Genomic DNA, 22,304 nt, shown 5'->3' on the forward strand with positions numbered 1-22,304 from the left:
AAAAACATTGAAAATTGAGGAGAAAAGACAAATTGTTTGTTAAATAAATGAAACTAAAATATACATAGTACATATTTTTTTTTATTTTTGAAGAATAGTAAAACTATATAATTACTTAAATCCTGAGGAGGATAAAAAATCTTAAAGCTTGAAAAGTAGAATAACTTTGTCTTTTATATAAGAACAATAATTTTTCTTTAGAAAGCCTTCAAGGCATAGCTTGTATCAATTGCAATCAACAGAATTTGATAAAAAAAAAAGTCTAGAGTAATAATAGGAGTTAAAGAATACCCCTTTGGCACTTCTCTCCCTGTGCCATCCTGGGCTGGGATGATTAATATCCTGGTATTCTCTCTAGTCATGCTGCCTTACAGTCTTTTCGTTTTTAAAGGAGAAAATCTGTTGCATTGATTTCACTTCTAAATGCACGGAAGCTTTTCTTCTTCGCAATAGGACCAACATTGCCTGGATTTTGATGGTGTCTTCTCCAAAATAGAAACCTGGACAAGCTGTTAGCTAAGTTGCCCTTAAATGCTCTTCTAATCTTCAGAAAGGTATACTGTTAAGCTACATAAGACATATTTAAAAAAATTTATTTATAAGCTTGTTTGGTACACCATTGAATACTTACAGTACATAATCTGTCTCCATAATAGTAATGTATAAAACTGTGGTCTTAACTGCAGGGTATGATTGTATCAATAGGAGTCCCTGTGTGAAACTCTGAAATCATTTAAATGACCTGTCCTTTTTCTCTCTTTTAGATAATGAGTTCCTTGTAACACCTTCCTCCTCTTCACTCTTAGGTGATCTTATTTTACATATCCTTGAGAAAGTACAAGTGATTAAAATAGAGCCTTCTCAGCTGAAGTCCATTAATATAAGACTCTGTGTAAACCCTGAACATATAAGTTACTTTCTTCCTGTTGGAAGAATGAACTGCCATTTTTCCTATTAGTGAAGGCTTCAACATTCATCCTCTAAAATATTTAGAGATTAACCATTTGTAGCTATTTGTGAAAGCACTAATATTTTCTTGTTTGATTTTTAATATTACTCTTATTTGTTTACAAAATCACAGATTTCTTTATGTTATTTTCAAATATATTTTGCTGTGCTTATTCCTGGCTACTCCTGCTCCCCTCTTTTTCTGCCTTACTCTTTCAGTTTCAGCACATCCTTCTATGTTATTGTTTGTTCATGTCCACTGCCCTCCATTAAGTCATCCTTCCAGCCCTGGATCTCATCCTACCTGTCTGATCCTTGCCGACACTGCTGCCACGTAGTTGTGCATTTGCATCACTTAGTGACCAGGACTCACGTTTGACAGAGAACACGTGTTCTTTGTCTTTCTGATCTTGAGTTACTGCTTCTGGAGAAATTCAGGTTAGTATTTTGGATCCTTCATCCCATTGATAAAATAATTTAGCAGCAGACTTAGAAGGGAGCTCAAAGATAGTTTCATTAAAGACTAAAGTAAAAACAATGGGGCAAGGAAATCTCAGCAACAACTTAGTGAAAGAGAAAAGGAAAAAAGTAAGAGAGAGCGCCATTAAACTTGATATGTTCAGAAGTAGATTTCCACAAAGAGCCATGTGGTAACAGGGGAAGCTGGCTTCAGAGGAAGTGAAACATTGCATATTGGGAAATACATGCTTGGGCTTTTGGCATGTGTTCAAAAAGAATAGAAAAGAAAGAAATAGAAAGAGAGAATGAAAAGGAAAGGTTACACAGAGCAGAGTAACTTGATAAGCTGGCCAACTGAGCTGTCTTCTATGGCAAAAATTATGTTTGCATCAATGGAGTGGCCTCTTGGCAGGATGAACACATTATCTCATTAAGGGGATAAGTATACGAATAATTATCTTCTCACCACATATTCAGGTGAATCAGATTCCCTGTGGAGTAGTCGCCTGGCTAGGTGAATGACAGTGCCATCTGGACTAATATTTAAAATAGACAGTAATATGTAATGTCCCACTGTTTGGAACAGATCAGAATGTCATATCTCTACCAAGGAACTGAAGTAGAAATCAAACCCTATTATTTTCCTCAGCAGGGATAAGAGGGAAGTTATAATGTTCATTATTATTTTTTAGTGTTATCAGAGAATTGGGAAATGCAATTCAAATCTGTCCAAGGCGGGTTTCATCCTCAATGGCCTTCCAGGCTAATGTACTGACTGGTTTTGTGTCAACCTGACACAAGCTAGGGTCACTTGAAGAGATAGGAGCCTCTATTTCTCCGTTTCAATAGAGAAAATGTCTAAAATTCGGCTATAGGCCGACTTGTAGGGTATTTTCTTTATTATTGATTGATGTGGGAGGGCACAGACCATTGTGGTTGGTGCCACTCATGGGCTGGTGTTCCTGGGTTATATAAGGAAAAAAAAAAAAAAAACACTGAAGAAGCCATGGGGAGCAAGCTAGCAAGCAACACTCCTGTATAACCTCTGCTGAGGCTCCTGCCTCCAGGTTCCTGCCCTGTTCTCACTGCCTTCAGCAATGAATAGTGATATGGACATGTAAGCCAAAACATCCTTCCCTTCCCAACTTGCTTTTTGGTCATAGTGTTTCATCACAGCAATAGAAATCCTGACTAAGACAGCTACTAATTTCCATCTGTCACTTAGCATCCTGCTGAATATATTTTCCAATTCTATCTATTCTCCTGCATATTTCACCATAACAATTTTCTTTATGGCTCAGTAAGATTCAATTGAGTATATACATACCACATTTTTATTAGCAATTCATTGTTTTTGAATATATAGGTTGATTCCATTTTCTTGCTGTTGTGAAAATAATAGTAATAAATACATCTGCGTAAGTATCTCTCATAGGATTAGGAGGTCTTTGGAAATTTATTTAGAAGTGATATAACTGGGCCATGTGTTCTTTTAGTATCTGAGAGGCAGTCAACCACCCTGATTTCCACAGTAGCTGTTCTATTTTATAATTCTACCAACAGTGGATAAATATTATTCTTTCTTTATAGCAGCTCTAGTATATGACAGTTACAAAATACTTGAGAAAACAAAATGGTAAGAAACTTTATATGTTCTTTGTTTAGCAAAACTAAGAATGTGAAAATGTCTAAATATCCAAAAGTAGTCTAAACATTCAGTGCAATCTTATCACAATTCTAATGGCATTTTTAACAGAACTAGGAAAAAAAAAAAAAAAACAAAATTTGTATGGAAGCCCAGCAGACCACAAATGGTCAAAGAAACTCTAAGTCGTAAGAATACAACCAGAAATAGCATATTACCTGAACTCCAACTAAATTACAGAGCTGCAGTCACAGAGACAGCAGTATACTGGCACATAACCAGAGAGAAAGACCAATGAAACAGAAGGTCTGAAGATAAACCCAGACAGGTATGACACCAAGTGTCTGACAACGGTGGAGAGAAACTCGTGTTGGAAAAAAAAAGACAGACTTCTCAATTAAAGGTGTTAGCAAAACTGGATATTCACCCTCAGAAAAGTAAAATTAAAAACATATATCTCTCCCCTATACAAAATCAATTTAAATTAGATTCAAGACCTTAATCTTATTCTGGAAACACAGAAACTGATGAAAAGAAACATGAGAAACACATTAGGATTTAGGCACAACAATGAATGCACGAGTATTTTCATCTGTCCTAGATCTTTCCAATGAAAGTTCTTTAAAGATAAGTGAAGAAACTTGCTTGAGTGCCATGATTTCCCCCAACCCTTGTTCATTTCACTTTTTCAGTATTAGAAATATACTCCTAAAGTGGATAGTCATTCTCTACTCTTCCCTTCTCTCTTGAACCTATTTCCCTGGAACTTAATATCATTATAACTTGCATGATTTATTACCAGTGGTTTCTATATCATTAATCATTGATTGGTCCTTGAGCTATAAGGCAGTGCCTCCTTTGACTACTCTCTTGTTTGCATGACACCACATTAATGGAATTATATTTAAACTTCCCGGAACTTTCCCTCCAGCTACTTTCCTGACCTATTCTTTTTGCCAATACTTGCCATTATTTCTCTTTCCTCTCCCTGTGTTTTTATTTTTTTTTTATTTTCTTGACTTCCTAAATCATCTCATGCTTTGGCTTAGATTTTGAAGCACTCCTTATTTTCTGGCTTTAAAAAATTACACGAATTCAGAGATTTCTAAGATTTTATCACAAGTGCTCAAATCTTGACTGAACAAAACATGAAATTGTATGGTCAATATTTCCATACAGATAATTATCAAAAGGCTCGTATTCTGTATGTTCAAAACTGATCCCTTTAGCCTATTCCATAGCGATGCTCTTTTTTCAGGACTGCCTGTCTTTGTTACTGTTACCTTCTTTTACCTCATTTTTAAGGCTAAAACATTAAACTCACAACTGACTCCATTCCTTCTCTCAAGTACTTTATTTCTATCTTTTTCATTTATTTCTTACACTCATGGTTTGCATATTGTTGTGGCATTTACCACTGCAAAGAAGTTATAGTCAGTATTAGTTTATTGTCTGCCTTGCTCAGGGTGTCAGTTAATTTTCAGTTGCTGTGGAAAAAAAATACCATGAGCGAGATAACTTAGAGAAACTAGAATTCATTTGTGTTTAGAGTTTCAAAGAAATAATATGCCCTTCATATGAATTTTAAAAGTTTCTTCATAACAGAAACATATTAACAACCCGAAGTCACGGGGACAAGAAGCTGAGAAAGTATTTACTCAACAGCAAGCAGGGAGCAGAGCAAGAGAGATTCTAAGTTGTCAAAGCTCTTCCACAGTGATTGATGTCCTCCCCAGCAAGGTTGCACACCCTCCCAAACATGTGTTATCATTTGAGAACTAAGTGTTCAAACATCCATGCTTAAAGGAAATATTTTAATCTATATCACAACATTTTAACCCCAGGCCCCACAGATTCTTGTACATGTTATAATGCAGAACATATTTGGTTTAACTTTACAAGTATCCATAGAACTAACTTTACAGTCTCAAGAGGTTTATATCCAAAGTCTCCTTTGAGAATCAAGGAAATCTCTTAATTGTGACATCCTACTACAAAATAAAAAAAAAGCATACCCCCAACTTATAAAGTCACAGAATATGCATTTCTTTTCCAAAACAGAAGAATCATAGTGTAGTGAAGAAATATTAGATCCAATCAAGATGAAAACTCAACATGTCAAACATCAAATTCTGTAGTTGGATGTCATAACCAAAGAGTTTAGACATCTCTGCAACTCTAGCTTTTCTTCCTACAACATAGATCTCTCTTGTGCGTTGCGTCCACATTCTTGGCAGATGGGTCACGACTCTGGCATGTCCAACATCTTGGAGTCTTCTCTGCAAACCAAATTTTATTCCACAGCTTCATACTATGGCCTTTCCAGACCTCTGGCCTTCTCAGGACTTTGGCACAGGAGTGCCCCTGCCACGCACTGCCTGACTAGAGTGACTCTCTGTAATAAGGAAGCAGAATGCAGGACCCTGGCTCCCTTAAATCACATAAACAGTAATTTTTGTAATAAGAAGCTTTCAAGAAGCAGAAAATTCCTTAGGCTCTTGTTCACAAGTTGGAAGCTATCGAAGTGAGGTCTTGCCCTGAGTGCACTGTTCCCTTTTTTTCCATTGCAGAGCAAGAGGCCTCTCCTTAATGACACTAATTTCCTTAACAATTACAGCCCTGGTTACAGCACATGCTTTGACTGCAACATTAAGCCTCATAGTGCTCCTTTTCTCCCCAAACTGTTCATTTCGTAGTTCTTTCTGACCTACTTGCTGTTTTCATTACAGACTTCCAAAAGAGAAATTATTAACAGCCATGCCACATAGTCATTGTTAGACTGTCTTAAAATTTCTTCTGCCAAAGAAAATAGCCCACCATTTAAAATATAGCCTCAGGTCGATTCTTAAGATAAGAGCAGAAGTCGTCCAATTTCGTTGCTGAAATATCCCATGAATGACTTCTAACACCATTGCTTTTAAAGACCGTTCTTCCCTCTGAACTCTCTGGAGAACAGGCCTGAACAGTCTGCAATTCTCCCAGAACTATAGTCTTCTAGACTCCTACTAGAAAGGGTCGTTATGCGATGCTTATGCCATTGAACCTGCTTTTATAACCCAAAGTCGTCCACATTCAAACAAACAAAAATAAGCCATAATTAGGTTCTTCACATCAGCAGCCACTACACTGGTACCAATGTCTCTGCTAGCTACTTTTCTGGTGTTGTGATAAAACACCATGAGCTTAGAAAGGGACGTTTAGGGTCGCTTATGTATACTATCATATCATCTGCAAACAAAGAAAGCTTAACTTCTTCCTTTCCAATACGAATCCTCTTGCGCTCAACTTCCTTAGCAATCAGGGAAATGCAAATCAAGACAACTCTAAGATACCATCTTATACCTGTCAGAATGGCAAAAATAAACATTCTTATTGTTAATTTGCTCTTTTCCTTTCTTATTCTGTATTTATTTCTCTTAGTTTCCTAAATAAAAGCCCATCTGACATATATATATATGTATATATATGCAATTATTATTTAATACACAATATTTATATGGAATGTAAATATATTTGTATATAATTATTATAACTTTCTAACATACCTTTAGACTTGAAATTTTAAGTTGTTGTAGAGATTTTTAACTTTTTTAATTAGTCATCTTTCAAGCCTTGTTCTTTTTCCTCAGGACGCACTCGGGAGTCTTTTGTGATTCCATATGAGAGTTTAAGAACCTTGTTTTCTTGTGAACAATGAGATGGAGATGTTGACTGTGATTATCTTGACCATGTAAATATATTCGACAGAATGGTCATCTTTTATACTACCAATCCATAATCATGAAATGTCTTTCAATTTTCTAATGCACATCTCATTATTCAGAAAATTTATGTTTTTATTGTAGAGATCTTGAACTTTAATTAGTTTTATTCCTAGGTGCTTTATTTTCCTTGGTGCTATTTTAAATGAGGGTATCCATGATCTCTTTCTCTGCATTTGCTGATTTTGTATCAAAAAGGTATTTTATTTTCAAATTGATATAATATCCAACTACATGCTAAAATTGTTGACTACCTGTAGAGTTTTTGTGAGAGAATATTTCGGATCATGTAGGTATGATATCATGTAGGTGGTCTTGCTTCCTTACTTCCTGGTCTTCTTTGACTGGAATACTTTTGTTAATCTTTCCATTCTAATGTGGTAACTATCTTTAATGCTAAGATATATTTCTTATAGACGACAGATTTTGGTTCTTGATCCTCTCAACCAGTCTTGATTTGGGAATTGAATCAAGAATATTTAAATGCATTATTAAAAGATATGTGTTGATTACAGTCATTATGCTGTTGATTTTTTGTTGGCGGTGACTTTTTGTATTGTTTTGTTTTGTTTTTGTTATTTTGAGATAAGGTGTCTCTGTAGCTTTGGAGTCTGTCCTGGAACTAGCTCTTGTAGACCAGGCTAGCCTTGAACTCATAGAGGTTCTCCTGTCTCTTGAGTGCTGAGATTAATGGCATGTGCCACTTCTGCACAGCTGTTGCTGAATTTTTTAGTAGTATTGTTTTTGTTCTCAGTAGTATTTGTGTATCAATAATTATAGCCTTATTTGATTATTTTTAATAGTCTCATGGCTAATTTTTTCCTCTCTTCTATCTGAAATATTAGTATTGCATTTTCTTTTGGTTTGATTTGTTATTTGTTGGGATATAATTTTTAGACTCGTTATATCATGGAAAGCATTTATTTCTCAATTGTCTATGGCAGATAAGCTTTTTTCTTATATATTGAAAATATATTTTCATACTCTACATTTTGACCTTGCTTCCTTCTTCCCCAGGTCTTCTTAGTTCCTCCCACCTCTCTACCTCCCATAGTCACCCTTCCTTTTTTAGAAAAGAAACTCACCACTTTATGCCTTCTTTTTTCCTAAGTAGAAAATTAAGTCAAGCAAAAACAAAGTAAATATGAAAGAAAAAGTAACAGGCATATGTAATACACAACACACACACACCATGAAAACACAAAAATTGAGAACAATACAGAATGCAAAGATCAGTAATACAAAATACAAAATGTTCAAACAAAGCAATATGAGATTTCTTAAAAATTACAGAAATACTATTAAGTTTGCTTTTATGCTTAATACAACAGTGAGACTTAATTGTTTTTTTGTTTTGTTTTGTTTTGTTTTTTTGTTGTTTTTTGCAAATGGATGTCAGTTTGAGATAGCTTCTTGTTTAGGGATGTGAGCCTGTGTCCACTTCCCCTTCTCAAGGCTGAGACACTGTCTAGATTTCCGCCTTGTACCCATACAGGCCATGTATATGAGGTCAGAGTCTCTGCAAAGTCCATTGTGCATTAATCCTGCTGTATATGGAAGGCACTCTTTCATTGGTGTCTTCCATTCCCATAGCAGCTAACTTTCTTCTCTTCATTACCTACATAGTTCCCAAAACCCTGAAGAAAGAAGTTTGATAAAGACATACCATTTAGGACTGAGTGTATAAAAGTTTCTAACTCTCTGTATATTGTCCAATTGTGGGTTTCTGTGTTAGTTCTCCTCTACTGTGAGAGGACACTTTACTGGTGGTGACTGAGTAACCATCTTGGGTATGGCAAATGGAGTTAAGACTAATTTTATTATTACATTTCTTTACCAGAAAAATGGAATTTAATTATTTTCCCTAAGTCTATGGCCTGGCCTTAGAATCTTGGCCATCTGACCTGTGTCAGGCATGGGTTCGATTTCATGGAATGTGTCTTAAATCTAATCAGAGAGTAGCTAGGTCATCCCATAATATTTGTACCACAAAATCACACATGCAAGTCAGATGGATTAGAGTTTACCTTTCTCCTTTGGTAGTATGCATAGAACCTTCCAGTTTCCAGAGCACCCACCCAGTTAGTAGGATGCAAGGCTCAAGATTTGGGTAGATAGTTTTGTTAAGTACACCAATGTAAATTGGTAGCCATGGTATGGTAGGACTTGTGGTACATTTCTAGAGGACATACTGGATTTCAAATTTTCCATTGAGAAATCAGCTGTTATTCTGATGGATTTCCTTTATATGTGATATTTTCTTGTCTCTTGTAGCATTCAATACTCTTTCCTTCTTCTATTTACTTAGTGTTTTAACTATGATATGCTGAGAAGAGCTTTGTCTTCAATCTTACGTATTATGTGCTCAGTGTACTTTTTATATCTGTATGGGTGTATCTTTCCTTAGTGTGAGACTTTTTTTTATGTCTTTGATCTTATTGAAGATTTGACCTTTGACATTGTCCTAGAAATCTTCTTCCTTATCTATGTCTATAATCCAAAGTTTTTAAAAAATTCCTTTACATCTTTCATTTTCATTGTTTATTTTCTCCAGATCCTCTACTTCATTCTTTTTTTAAAAAAAATTATTTACTTACTTACTTACTTACTTACTTATTATGTATACAGAGCATTCCTTCTATGTATGCCTGCAGGCCAGAAGGGGACACCAGACCCCATTACAGATGGTTGTGAGTCACCATATGGTTACTGGGAATTGAACTCAGGACCTTTGGAAGAGCAGGCAATGCTCTTAACCTCTGAGCCATTTTTCCAACCCCTCTACTTCATTCTTGAATCCTGATATATTATATCTTCTGTTTGATTCATTCTACTAGAAATACTTTCCCTTGAATTTTCTAGTTGAGTTATTTGTTTTTTTTCAATTTCATATTCCTTAAGTTTGAGTTCTCATCAGTGACTTTATGTCTTTATTGAATTTTATTTTCAATTTCTGAATTGCATTTGTCATTTCCATCAGTCTCATATTTGTATGTTCTTATACATCACTCTGGTATTCATTCTCTTACAGTTTGCTGATATGTTTCTTTGTATCTTTATTAAATTTATTAAATTTGTCAATGAAATTTATGATTGTTTTTTGATATCTGAGACCTGTCATTTGTTTAAATCAATGTTTCTTAGCCTATGGACTATGACACCATTCACAAGAGTAGACTAAGTACATTAGAAAACACAAATTTTTACATTATAATTCATAGTAGTAGCAAATTTACAATTATGAAGTAACAATGAGAATAGTTTTATGTTTGGGGACACCACACCATGAGGAACTGTATTAAAGGGTCACAGCATTAGGAAGTTCAAGAATCACCACTCTATGACAAATGAAAGATAATTCCTGCTGTAGTCACTCTGCTATAAAATTATTAGGAAACATTGGGAGGGTTAAGAGCCCCTGATCTAGATAGTTCGTGCTAGCAAACATTTCTGCAGGACATGCTAGACCCTGGTGGACTATGTGTACCTTATTATTTTATCATTCTTATAATTCTTGCCATAATTCTAAAATTTCCATATAAGTATTGGTTCCATCTATCTTATTGCCAACTTTGTTGAAATTATAACATTTTTGAGGATCTACTAAGAAATCTGTTTCATTCTACAGACCTGTATCTATAACAGATATCACTTCTTCCTCCCTCTGTTCTTATTACATAATTTCCAAGGTTGGAAATTGAATTTCAATAGTCTTTATAAGTTCAGGATTTTTATAATTTACTTTAACTTCTATAGGTAGAGTAGGATAAACATTTTTATGTAATACAGAATTTACAACAGTAGCATTCTGGAGGAATATTGGTAATTTCTGAAGATATTTTTGGAGCTTATGTATCTCTAATAATCAGTGCTTTGTATAGTGCAGATTCTATACGTATCTCTTCTTCTTGCTGTCTATACAGAAACATGTATCCCACTAACTTAACTGCTTTCCAATCCATTCCCATTTATATAAATGTATAAAGGACAATTATATTTTCCCTTACCACCTGACAAGAATTATAGTGCTTCACTTGAAAAGTAAAAGTGAAACTATTAATTTTGGAGGTACAATAAATATTTATTTTTTTTTACATTCTACTAAAGCATGGTTATGCTGCATTGTAACACGAATTCTAAATGTTCTTAATAATAAAAACCCAGAGACAGATACTGGGATAAATGCTGAAAGATCAGAGAAGTAAAGGAGCCAGCCACTAGAGAGTCTTCTTACCTCTATGAAATCCTCAGAACAAAAGAGGTTGAGCTCCTGTCTCCACCCGCCTTATATTCTTATTACCACCTTTCTCAGTGATGAGATTATGGGTGTGTGCCTCCCAAGTAATGAGATCAAAGGCATCAGATCCCAAATACTGGGATACAATGTGTGAGCCACCACTACCTGGCCTTTATGATTAACTAGTAAGTAACTCTGATCTTCGGGCAAGCTTAATTTGTTAGAGCACTAATAAAATATCACACACTGCATACAATTTCTGACTTTGTCTTACTAAAACACAGTTTTGATCACATAATAACCCACATGTAATTAACACTGGCTTCACACTGAATCTCAAAATAAAACTGTCCATCACCCTAAGATTTAGTAAATCATTCTATTTCCTTAATGTTCTTTTATAAATTTCTAAAGATAATACGGGATTTTGAATTCAGTTCTAACACACTAGCTATATGACCTTAAGTAAGTTGCTTAACATCTGAATATTTTCATTTCCTAATATCCATTATGTGGATAATATTAGCATCTAGCTCATAGTCATTAATATGCACATTGCTAGAAAATAGGTACATGTATTACCTTGTCTGAATCTTGAAATATGCTCTTTAATGTCAACTCTTCCATCTATCATTGTGAAATTCATCAGTCAGTCAGGTAAGTGTTGCCTTCAGCAAACTGAAACGACTGCAGTCATTATCTCTCCACCGTTATGCGCCTCATTCATTTACTCTTTTCTAATAGCAATTTCTTCTAAAATAACTCCTTTTTCTCTATTATTAGTTCTCATCAAATTCTTGTATTTCAGTTAATCCAAGAATAAAGTAAAATTCCATTAATATTTGGGTATTTTAAAGATCACTTTAAAAAGAGCATTAGCAACATTTTTAGCATTCATGACACTGGATATCTTTAATGAAAAGAGACCCACATTGGAGCACCAGACTGAGCTCCCAAGGTCCAAATGAGGAACAGAAGGAGGGAGAACATGAGCAAGAAAGTCAGGACCTTGAGGGGTGCACCCACCCACTGAGACAGTGGGGCTGATCTATTGGGAGCTCACCAAGGCCAGATAGATTGGGAATGAAAAAGCATGGGATAAAACCGGACTCTCTGAACATGGCGGACAATGAGGGCTGATGAGAAGCCAAGGACAATGGCACTGGGTTTTGATCCTACTGCATGTACTGGCTGTGTGGGAGCCTAGCCTGTTTGAATGGTCACCTTCCTAGACCTAGATGGAGGAAGGGGGACCTTGGACTTCCCACAGGGCAGGGAACCATGACTGCTCTTAGGACTGGAGAGGGAGGGGGAGTAAAGAGGAGGGAGGGAGAGAGAAGAAAGGAGTGGGGGGGGGGGAGGGAAATGGGAGGCTGGGAGGAGGTGGAAATTTTTTTCAATAAAAAATATTTAAAAAAGTGTCAACCTCATTATAGAAGAATAGATTCTTGAGGACATACCTTAACCTAACAGTTTAAATCTTTCCTGGAGGTTTACTCTTGGGCTGATGTCTTCTTTTATCTTTGATTACTTAATACTATAAATACTAACTCAATTAGTTAACTGAATAAAGCATATTTGCACAGAGATCAGTTCAGAATAATTGCATTGTGAAAGTAAAGATTTAGTAAAATCAAGTATAATTTAGATAAATGGTAGAATGTTTCTTGCTCAGCCTAATATTGCTTTTATTGGATTTTCTTGACTTAATTAGTGCAGAATTTTAACTTTATAAATGAATGATAATATATCCTTATTAGTATTTGCTTTATAATAGTTAAACTTAAGGGGAAGAGAGAGATTAATGAGACCATTATATTTTAGAAAGGAAAATTTCTCACCATATATTTTAACTTCTGTGGGTCAGGAGGCAATGCTGGAGGTCAGACGCGAAGTATCCACAACAGTTTCAACTGCTCTGCTCCTGAGCAAGGTTTCCAGCCCAGCCCTATTTCCTTTATACTTTAGTGGCATTACTCTCCTGAATGTGTTTGAAAGCCCGGTGGAGGGGTTGATTCAATCTGCCTTCCTTCTCTAAGGTGGAGTGTTGACTACCGGTGCTTTTCTTGAGTTTCAATCTCCTCTGTGTGAAAGGTTAATGTTTATTACATCTCACTAAACTTTGATTTGGGTATCTCTGTGATGGACTTCATCAAAAGTGTTTTCCTACTGCTCCTTTGAGAAAACTTTCCATTGACTCTGAGAATGGCACAGAGTAATGGCCTCCCGTTATTCCGGGCAGCCTTTCATCTTCATTAGTGCAGCTCCTCAGTTAGCTGTGGAGATCAGAAGCAGTGCACGTGGACACACACAGTAGTCTTTATAGGTCAGGGCTGGCTTCTATTATTAAGTCAGTCTAAGTTCTTGCCTTAAATCTCAATGAGATTCAACATTCCTATATTCCAGGGGCTTTTCTCATTACACCAGATATTATATGCATTGGTCAAAAGGATGCAGTTCGTAGTCAGCGGGATATATAAATACTATTTATAAAGCTTTTCATAATTAACATTCTAAGTATCGTTCTTTCAATATGCTAATTGTATTTTTAAGGCCAAGCTATTCAAGTCATGTCAGAGTATAGATCACTTAGCTGTCTTTTATTGTGTTTTCTGTTATCTCAGGAGAAAGACTTAAAATTTGTGATATGCATTTTTCATTAAAATAATCAGTCACCTGGTAATTTTAAAATCAACTCTAAAAATTTAAACTTATATAATATATATGTCAATTATATGTTACTATGTTGACAAATATCAGGAAAGTTTAATCATTCCTTCACATTTTGAGCTAGTTAAGAAGTGGCTGCCAAAATCAAAGATTTGCATAAGTCTTTCCAGGAAAGCTTTGCATAGAAACTCATTTTAAGGGTGAGGCAAATTCTCTGAGTTCATTTCAAATGTCTCAGGAAGACAATAAGCAGGGACATTACTGTGAGCATAGCTTTGTAAATCTGATACCAAAGACATCTCAGACTCTCTGAACTGAGAAGTCTATAATCTCACAGGTTTCACAGATTTCAAGGTCACGCAGAAAAGGATCAATCCAGGAGTATTAAAGAAAGACCACGTGTGAATTCTGAACAACGAGGGCAAGCGTAACATAGCCTTAATGTAGAATTAAGAGATTTTCAGAGAAGTCCAACACCTAACAGGGCTTAGATATGTTCTGCAGAAAAGGTTATACTAGACAGATATGCTGTACCGCTTGCCTTGGGTTCCTGGGATATTTCTTTGTTGTAGAAATTGTCTCGGTGTTTTGAGGCTTCCTATTTGTTGGTTTACACTCAAGAATTTCACATACTCCATATTTGGCTAGTTAGTTTTTTAATGTCAATGGGCATTTTAGTGTTTGCATTGTTTATCTCATTATGCCAATATTTTGCGTCTTTTCAAACTTAAAACAAAGCCTGCAGTTATACTGAGATAATTTCTAAAGAGAAATGATGGTCAGTACGTATGAAATGCAATGAACTGAATTCTGAAATTGGCCTTTTTAACATTGTGAGGGAGGACACCAGCTTCAAGAGAGATCTCTCCTTGCTGGAGGTCTTGATTTCCTATCCACACCATTATTAACAAGAACCACTAAGTAGTACTGATTGGAAGCTTGGATTTATGTAATTAAATGGATCAACATATGATAGAGACATTTTTTCCTACTTCACAATGCTCAGAAAGACCAGTTGGTGCTTATGACATTTTTGAATGTCCAAACTTTTTCTTGATTCCTTTTATCGACTAAAATGTATTTATATGTTCTATAAATTTCTTTTGAAGATTCACACAGTGTTTCTAAGTATCCTGAAGTATAAAAATTCTGTTACTTTTTTATCTTAGTATTGTGTTATTCAGCCTTCTTCCTAGATGCTAGAAAGAGCATAACTAAGGTATATAAGTATGTAAATAAGAAAATATATCTGCTCTATGGGTTATAATAAAGAAGTATTTTATAAAAAAGTCATGGAGAATGAGACTTGCAACTTTATAAGATGTAACAGAAGTCCTCATGAGGAAAGCAACTTCTAAATAGTGGCCATAATGAGGTAAGGATCCAGTCAATGTATAAAAAAAAAAAACAGTATTCAAGGAACGAGCCTGTGTTATCCAGTCTTCCTCACTTATACAAGGCACACTACAGAGTGTAACCTTTCTAGAACATGATGACAATACTAGGAATGAGAAGACATCTCAGGAAAGCTCGTAGGACCTGTTACTGGTCACAATTTTGTTCTGTGTAGAGTGAGCTTTCAGGGGCAGAGGTGGGGAATCAAAAAGAAATTGGTGCTATCTACGCTGTGTTTTCCTGGCATAATCATGGCTGGTGTGTTGGAATGAACTAAGAGGACGCACCAACAGAAGGAAGGAAAACAGCTGGAAGGCCACTGGATTAAATCAGGAGAGAGATGCTCACAGCCTGACACAGGATGTGCTGGTAGTAGCTAATATGAGACTGGGAATGCACTTTCTCCTACATTGGGCATCAGAGCCAAAACGATTTAGTGATACATTGACTCGGTCTCATCCTAAGACCTGAAATGACGAATTCTGTTTTCTTTATCCCTTAACCATCAAAACCGGGGGCTCATGTAAACAAGCTGTAGGAACACTAGTTTTCATGGGGAGTTTATTACTACCTCTGAACGTCTGGACAATTGCAGCATGCCCATCAAAAGCACATAAATCCTACCATCACTAAAACTGTATGGCATAAAAGTATGGTCTCCGTCGAGGTTTGTTTTACATCTGGAATTGGTTGTTTGGCTCTTCAGTCAGTGTGGAACCAAGGTGACAGATTTATATTGTTGGGAGCCTGAGTTTTCTGTGTTCCACTCCAGAGAGTCTATCTGAGCTTTTACACTCACGTTACAAATACATGCCCTTGCTCACAAAGGAAACTCAGAAACTATTTCGTAGACTCATCCGGATACATCATTGTTGCTGAAACCAAACAACAGCAGCAACAGCAATAAAAACAAACAAACAAACCTCACAGCACAGCACTTTCTTTCTTTACCATTGATAAAAGCAAACAGGATTGCTTTTACATTAACACCACGCATTATGACTTAGGGAATAACGGAAGCAAGTGCTCAGACAAATGCATTTTCCCAGAGAGTGAAACGACCCATGCACTGAGGCGTGTGTGTAGCTTATTAAAAAGGTGCTCATGCAAGCATTCTTTCTACTCCAATCATATTTTACAAGTACAGGTGTAACTTTTAGTTGACAATGCGCCATTAGATAAAAGAAAATGAAATAATTATCTCTTCTTTAACACATCTTTCTGTATTTCATTTCAGAACCTGCAGATAGTCCACCAATGCTACTCATTGCAAGTCCTGAAACAATTGAGGTCTTCTACATGAACGGAAGTAAGATGACAACTCTAAGCTCAGCCAACAATAACGAAATTCATACTCTAGATTTTATTTATAGTGAAGAAACGATTTGCTGGATTGAATCAAGGGAGTCTTCGAATCAACTCAAATGTGGCCAGATGACAAAATCAGGAAGATTAACAGATGAAAGAATAATTAACGTTCTTCAATCCTTCCATAGTAAGTCTTTCAGTTCTGTGCGTTGCCCTGTAAGAATGTCCTGTACAGACATGTGTGTGGGATTCTTATCTTTCTGTCTAGCCTAGCTTGAAGAGCTGCATGTGTGAATAAGAGTGCATTTGATAGGTGCTTGCATTTGATCACACATACAGGTTTAGTAGCTCTCTGTCCAGAAGTACAAAATGCAGTGCTTACTGTAAGACTGACTTCGATGTTTTCTGAAGGGTCACCGTGCTTATAATTGACATTTTTCACTGAAACATAGTTCACAATGCGACGGCAAAGGTAGAATTTCAGTAAAAGAAGAAAGAAAGAAACTTATTTTGATAATTGTCAGTTAACTGACTATAATATTTATTTCAAATACATTGAAAACTAATAGGCTTTTGCCAATAGGTAAAAGAATATCAGTGTTGTAAAGCAGATCAGTAGTTTTTATTATTTTCCAAAAAAAAACTGCAATTGATGTTTGGATTTTTTTTTTGACTTTTCATTACCGGTGACCACTATTCTCTTTGTATATAGCAGAACAAACTGAAGTCATGTGGTTACACACATAGGCACAGTAACTGCCCTGCCTCTGTTCCATCTTCCACATGGGTGTGCAACTTATTTGCATATACCTGGATTGCTTTGCATGAGAATTTTAAAATGGGTCCAGTTATCTTCTCATTTACAGAAAATGGTGCCCTCATAAAACATAAATAAAAAATATTATATACATCCAGGAAGAAAAAAGTCTAAGGTATAATAAATACAATTTGTTGATTAGAAATGGTAATTTGAACACCCAGCAATGAAGAATGGTGTTTCAAGCATATTTCATACATGGGTTCAAGCAGAAATTGAATTTCAACCAAGAAACCAGCTTTTTGGCCACATTTAGATTACCTCATTTAATACAAATGTATTTGTCTCCAGAAATAACATAGTGTTCAAATAAGCAGAATATTTCATAGCTATGCAAGATTGTCCCCAAGGTAATTTCAGTACTCTTTTCTCTACACTTAATGTTTTCTGAAAGTATTGATTTCTTCTTTGATAACCATCAAATCAAACATTATGTCATAAATCCAAGGAACACAAAAGAATTGCACATCATAACACTGTAAACATGCTTTTGTAACTTACTATATTTGATTTATTAAACAAATTAAAATATCTATCCAAATAGAGAATACTTTTGTTAGGCCGTTCATGAAATGCTGAATTAGCATATTTATTTTGAACTGAGGAAAAAAATGCACTCTAATTATTTTATTTAGAACAAATAGTTTTTAGTGAACTTTGGTTTAAGTCATGTAATTATGTAGTCACTTTTAATTTTTAAAGGAGTGTTTAAATTTGAAGAAGTAATTTAATGATCATGTGGACAGAAATCTGGACACGGTTGGCTGGCCTCTGTCACAACTGTTAACTGTACATTTTAGCAACTTCTCATAGCACAGCTGCCATTGAATATTATATGCTTTGTATTTACTATGACAATTTGTAAGTTGATAATGAAGTTTGAATATTCCATGCATATATAATTACATAAAATCTCTGTCACACCATATAAGCTAAAATAATGAACTGACAGAAATCTGGTTGGTTACATTTTCCCCATTACCTCTCTTTCAGAGATTATTTTCACAGTTTTTCAACCATTATTTTTAGTGCCTTTTATCTGAAATTACATAAAAAAGAACATTGCCTTTTTAGAAAATACTTTAGAAATATATTTCAAAATGTTCTTTGTAAAAAAAAATAATAATCAGCCAAGACAGATCAAAATGACTTGTGTCACAAATTTGTATGACTGTGGTGGACATTGTTGACAGTTTTCACGTAATTACAGATTTCGTCTTCACATACACAGTTCACCTCCGATTTAGCAGAAGAGATAGAGCCCTTCTGGTTTAAAATAGATAAAACTTTAACTGAAAACTTAAGACTGTTAGACAAAGTTAAACGGTTAAAACAGACCCAGGAATCTAAACTCTATGTTTGTTTACTGAATGACTGTAGCACAAAAACAGATCTTAAGATTTTATCAGTCACGATTAATTGCTATCTGTGCAAATTGAACTATGACTGTTTTTTTTTAAATATTTATTTATTATGTATTCGATGTTCTGTCTGTGTGTATGCCTGCAGGCCAGAAGAGGGCACCAGACCTCATTACAGATGGTTGTGAGCCACCATATGGTAGCTGGGAATTGAACTCAGGACCTTTGGAAGAGCAGGCAATGCTCTTAACCACTAAGCCATCTCTCCAGCCCCTTATGACTGTTTTTTAAGCCGGATAATGTCATATAGAAAATATGGGCAGCTAGCTTGGATTTGGATTTGATTTTATAGCTTTTTCAAATATGTCTTTTGGTCTGCATTTTGGTACTCCATACGAGCAAACCAAGTTATTAGTCCGCTAATACTAGTTTCAGAATGTCAGGATCTTTGAAGGTTGGAAAAGGTGTGGAAATGGTGACTTATGAAGACTTGTATTCAAAAATTCCTAAAATTGCTTCTTGTATTGTTCCCATAGGAGTATTGCTTCTTAACACTTCTAACATGCTCAAAGCATATTATAGAATAATAAAGTATATATATATATATATATATATATGAATATATATAAGAGAGAGAGAGGAAAGGTGTCATAATTTCCAAGTTGTACAGTGTGTAGACAGGAGCTAGCTTTGTCTTATCCACCTTCAACCTTCGGAATTGTTGGAACTAAGAGTGTATACCTCCAAATCTATATTACATTGTTTAAATTTGCATTCACATGTTTGCCAGTGAAGTAGTTCACTCCAGTAGAGACTTAGATGTTGGTTTCTTTCTTTCAAATTCTGTAGAAATGATTATCATATCTTATTACTTAAACCCATACTGGTGTAGTAGCTTCTCATTTCTCTCACCAGGTAAAAGATGGCTTTGCTTTTTCTCCCTGGACAACTGTCCTGCCCTGATCCTCTCTCTCATACAATCCCTGTGTTGCACGGGAGAGTAGAATTTGCATTTCCTCTGGTGCAGTTCAGTTCTCATTTCATATTTATGACATCATATTCTTTCCGAGCATATCCCAGTTTAGCAGCCCACGTCAAACCTGGGATTTATGCTTTTACTTCTTTACTAGGCAAGAAATGCATGTAACAATCAATTCAGAAGGCAGCATTCTGGTAGAAAATATTAAAAGATTTGAGAACTTCTAGTAAAGAAATGCCGATAATGGCCACCCTCTCATCATACGCTCAGGGGATGTTTCACAAACAGTATTTTCTCTTCATTTGTCCACATCTTCCCTCAGCTAGTTCCCAGGTGTTTGGCTCTTATCAGTTCAGAATTTAGAACATTTTTATTAGAATATCTTGTGAAGCAATTTTTGCACAGGTAGTTAAAGTAAATACTTTTACATTTTCTTGACCAGAAATCATCTTGTGCAGGAATGTTACAACTCTCTTCCTACATCTTCTGTTGATAAACTTCTGTTTAGTGAGGAAATGCATGAATATTAAGCACTTCATGACTTTTTAAAATCTTTTATTTTCTATTTAGCACATTGACATGGAATCATAAAAGGTGTTTTTTTTTTATTTTTGGTCTGAGGCATAAATTAGCATTTGAATTTGTTCTAAACTAATTAGCATACTTCATTTTTGCAGGGAGTTGGTGTGCCATGGAGGAGAATGGGTCATTACTGAGAGTTTTCGTTTAAACTGGCTAAAAATGCTGGTCTGAGAACAAAGTTCCAGAGAGCCTAAGATACTTTCCTTGATAATATATTTGTACTATTCTCCTTACCTTTTACAATAATATTAGACACACTGGCTTCAAAGTGACTCCTTCTGAGAAACAGTCAGCACAGAGCTGTGGAAAGCCTTCCTAGGTACCTAGATACAGGGAAAGCAAAGCAAAGCAAAACTTTTTCACACTCTGCTCCTCTACAAATTTGTCTTTCCTATTGGATTGTCTCTGTTATGTCAGGCATAAAGACTGTGACTGTCTGACTGTTATTCGACAGTAAGTAAACAACTTAAAAAAACAGAAACCAAGGGTATGCCAGACTTCAACGTTTAGGGTCAGTTTTTCTTGGCATTTGTTTAACTATATTTCACACACATAGGCACGAATAAGCTCCCATTCACCTTGGACTTGATGCTGTATAAGTCTATTAAATACTGATTATTAAGCTTTCCATATAGATACATAATCTGTTTTTTTAATAATCATTGTTTTAAGCTTTGGGTTTCATGATGAGTTTTGTTCAAACGCATCATGTGCTATAACATATCCCCTGCCCTTTCCCCCTCCCTGCCTGTCATGGCCTTTACTGGTCCTGAGCTCAATTTCTAAAATTCTCACTATTACCAATTACTGTATAGAGAGAGTATTTATGCAGAATATGTATGGCATGTTTCAATATATTCAACATTTGTGTTATATTTTTAGTATCCCAAATAACTGTGTTTTATCTTAACTGCATGGAGAATATTTTTAATATTTATAATTCATTCAAACATCATAAGGGAACTCATTACTTGATATGATAACAGGACTAACTAAAAAGTAACTAAAATTTAACAAAAAATAAATAATAAAATAGCAAAATTCTGACAAAATGTTAAATAATTTCTGCAGATAAAATTTTTATTTCAGAGAATAATTTATCCATTAAACTCTTTAAAATTGCTGCCAAGTTATTTAGGATTTCATTTTTTTGGCATTTTTTTCACATTTTCACTATGTTATTTTATTATTTAAAACAACTTAAAGCTTAAATATATTTTAATTATATTCTTTCCTTCCTCCAAGTCCATCCAGATCCTCCTTTCTTCTCTACCTAATCAATTTTAAATTCTTTCTCAAAACGCAAACAAAAACCCAATGCAACAACAAAATTTCCAAAACCTTGAAAACAAAATCTATCAACACTAAAATAGAATTTAAAAAGAAAAGGAAAGAAAAACACAAACAACTTTTAAACAAGTAAAAGCACACAAAAAAATTGTGGACTTTATTATTTGCTGGTCAACTTGATCTGAATGTGATATCTTCCCTGGAGTGTTTTAGTATCAAGTGTCATTCCATTGGAGATAATTGACTCTTTCCCTTTTCCAGAAGGAAAAAAAGAACAGTTTAGTTGTTAATCTTTATACTCATCTCTAGGTTTTCATTTATTCATTCATCCATTCATTTTTAAATATAACAAAAGAAAATGTAAGAAAAAAAAACAATAAACTATTTTATAGAAGTTAGACAAGTCAAACTAACAGAAGAAAAAGAGACTAAGAGAAGGCACAAGGGTCAGAAACTTACTAATTTCCATACTTGATAATTGAGGAAATTCCACACCCACAAAAATAAATGAGCTAGAAACCATAATATAAACAAACAGGACTTGGTGGAGACCTTGCAGGCCTCACGGTTGAATAAGGCAATTACCTATAAGTATAGCAGAATATCATTAGGACACACTCTTATCGCTTTTTTTTTAATCAGTATTATTTGGATTTTTTCCTAGGTGCCTAGGACATCTAGTCTCAGCTTCTTGGTAACCCAAGTAGTGTTAGGTAAGGTGTTCATCTTAGGTCAGATTAGGTATTACTTAGTTACTCATACAAGCTTTGTGACTCCATTACCCTACATGTCTTTTACATTGCAGAAAAAGAGTGTTTGGCTGTTTTGTTTTTTGTTTTTTTTTTTTTTTTT

At 35.0% G+C, this 22,304-nt stretch overlaps 1 protein-coding gene across 1 annotated transcript in view; it reads left to right on the forward strand.

The window, feature by feature from the left end:
* The window catches only part of Lrp1b (LDL receptor related protein 1B), a 1,445,827-nt gene that overhangs the window by 518,316 nt on the left and 905,207 nt on the right, over positions 1–22,304 (forward strand). The window contains 1 exon segment of the mRNA XM_050139953.1: positions 16,353–16,610. Coding sequence (XP_049995910.1) covers positions 16,353–16,610 — 258 coding nt within the window.

Source organism: Alexandromys fortis, unplaced genomic scaffold (genome assembly GCF_014885135.2).
Source record: "Alexandromys fortis isolate MF-2015 unplaced genomic scaffold, M_Fortis_MF-2015_v1.1 scaffold_33, whole genome shotgun sequence".
In the NCBI taxonomy this organism is placed as follows: domain Eukaryota; kingdom Metazoa; phylum Chordata; class Mammalia; order Rodentia; family Cricetidae; genus Alexandromys; species Alexandromys fortis.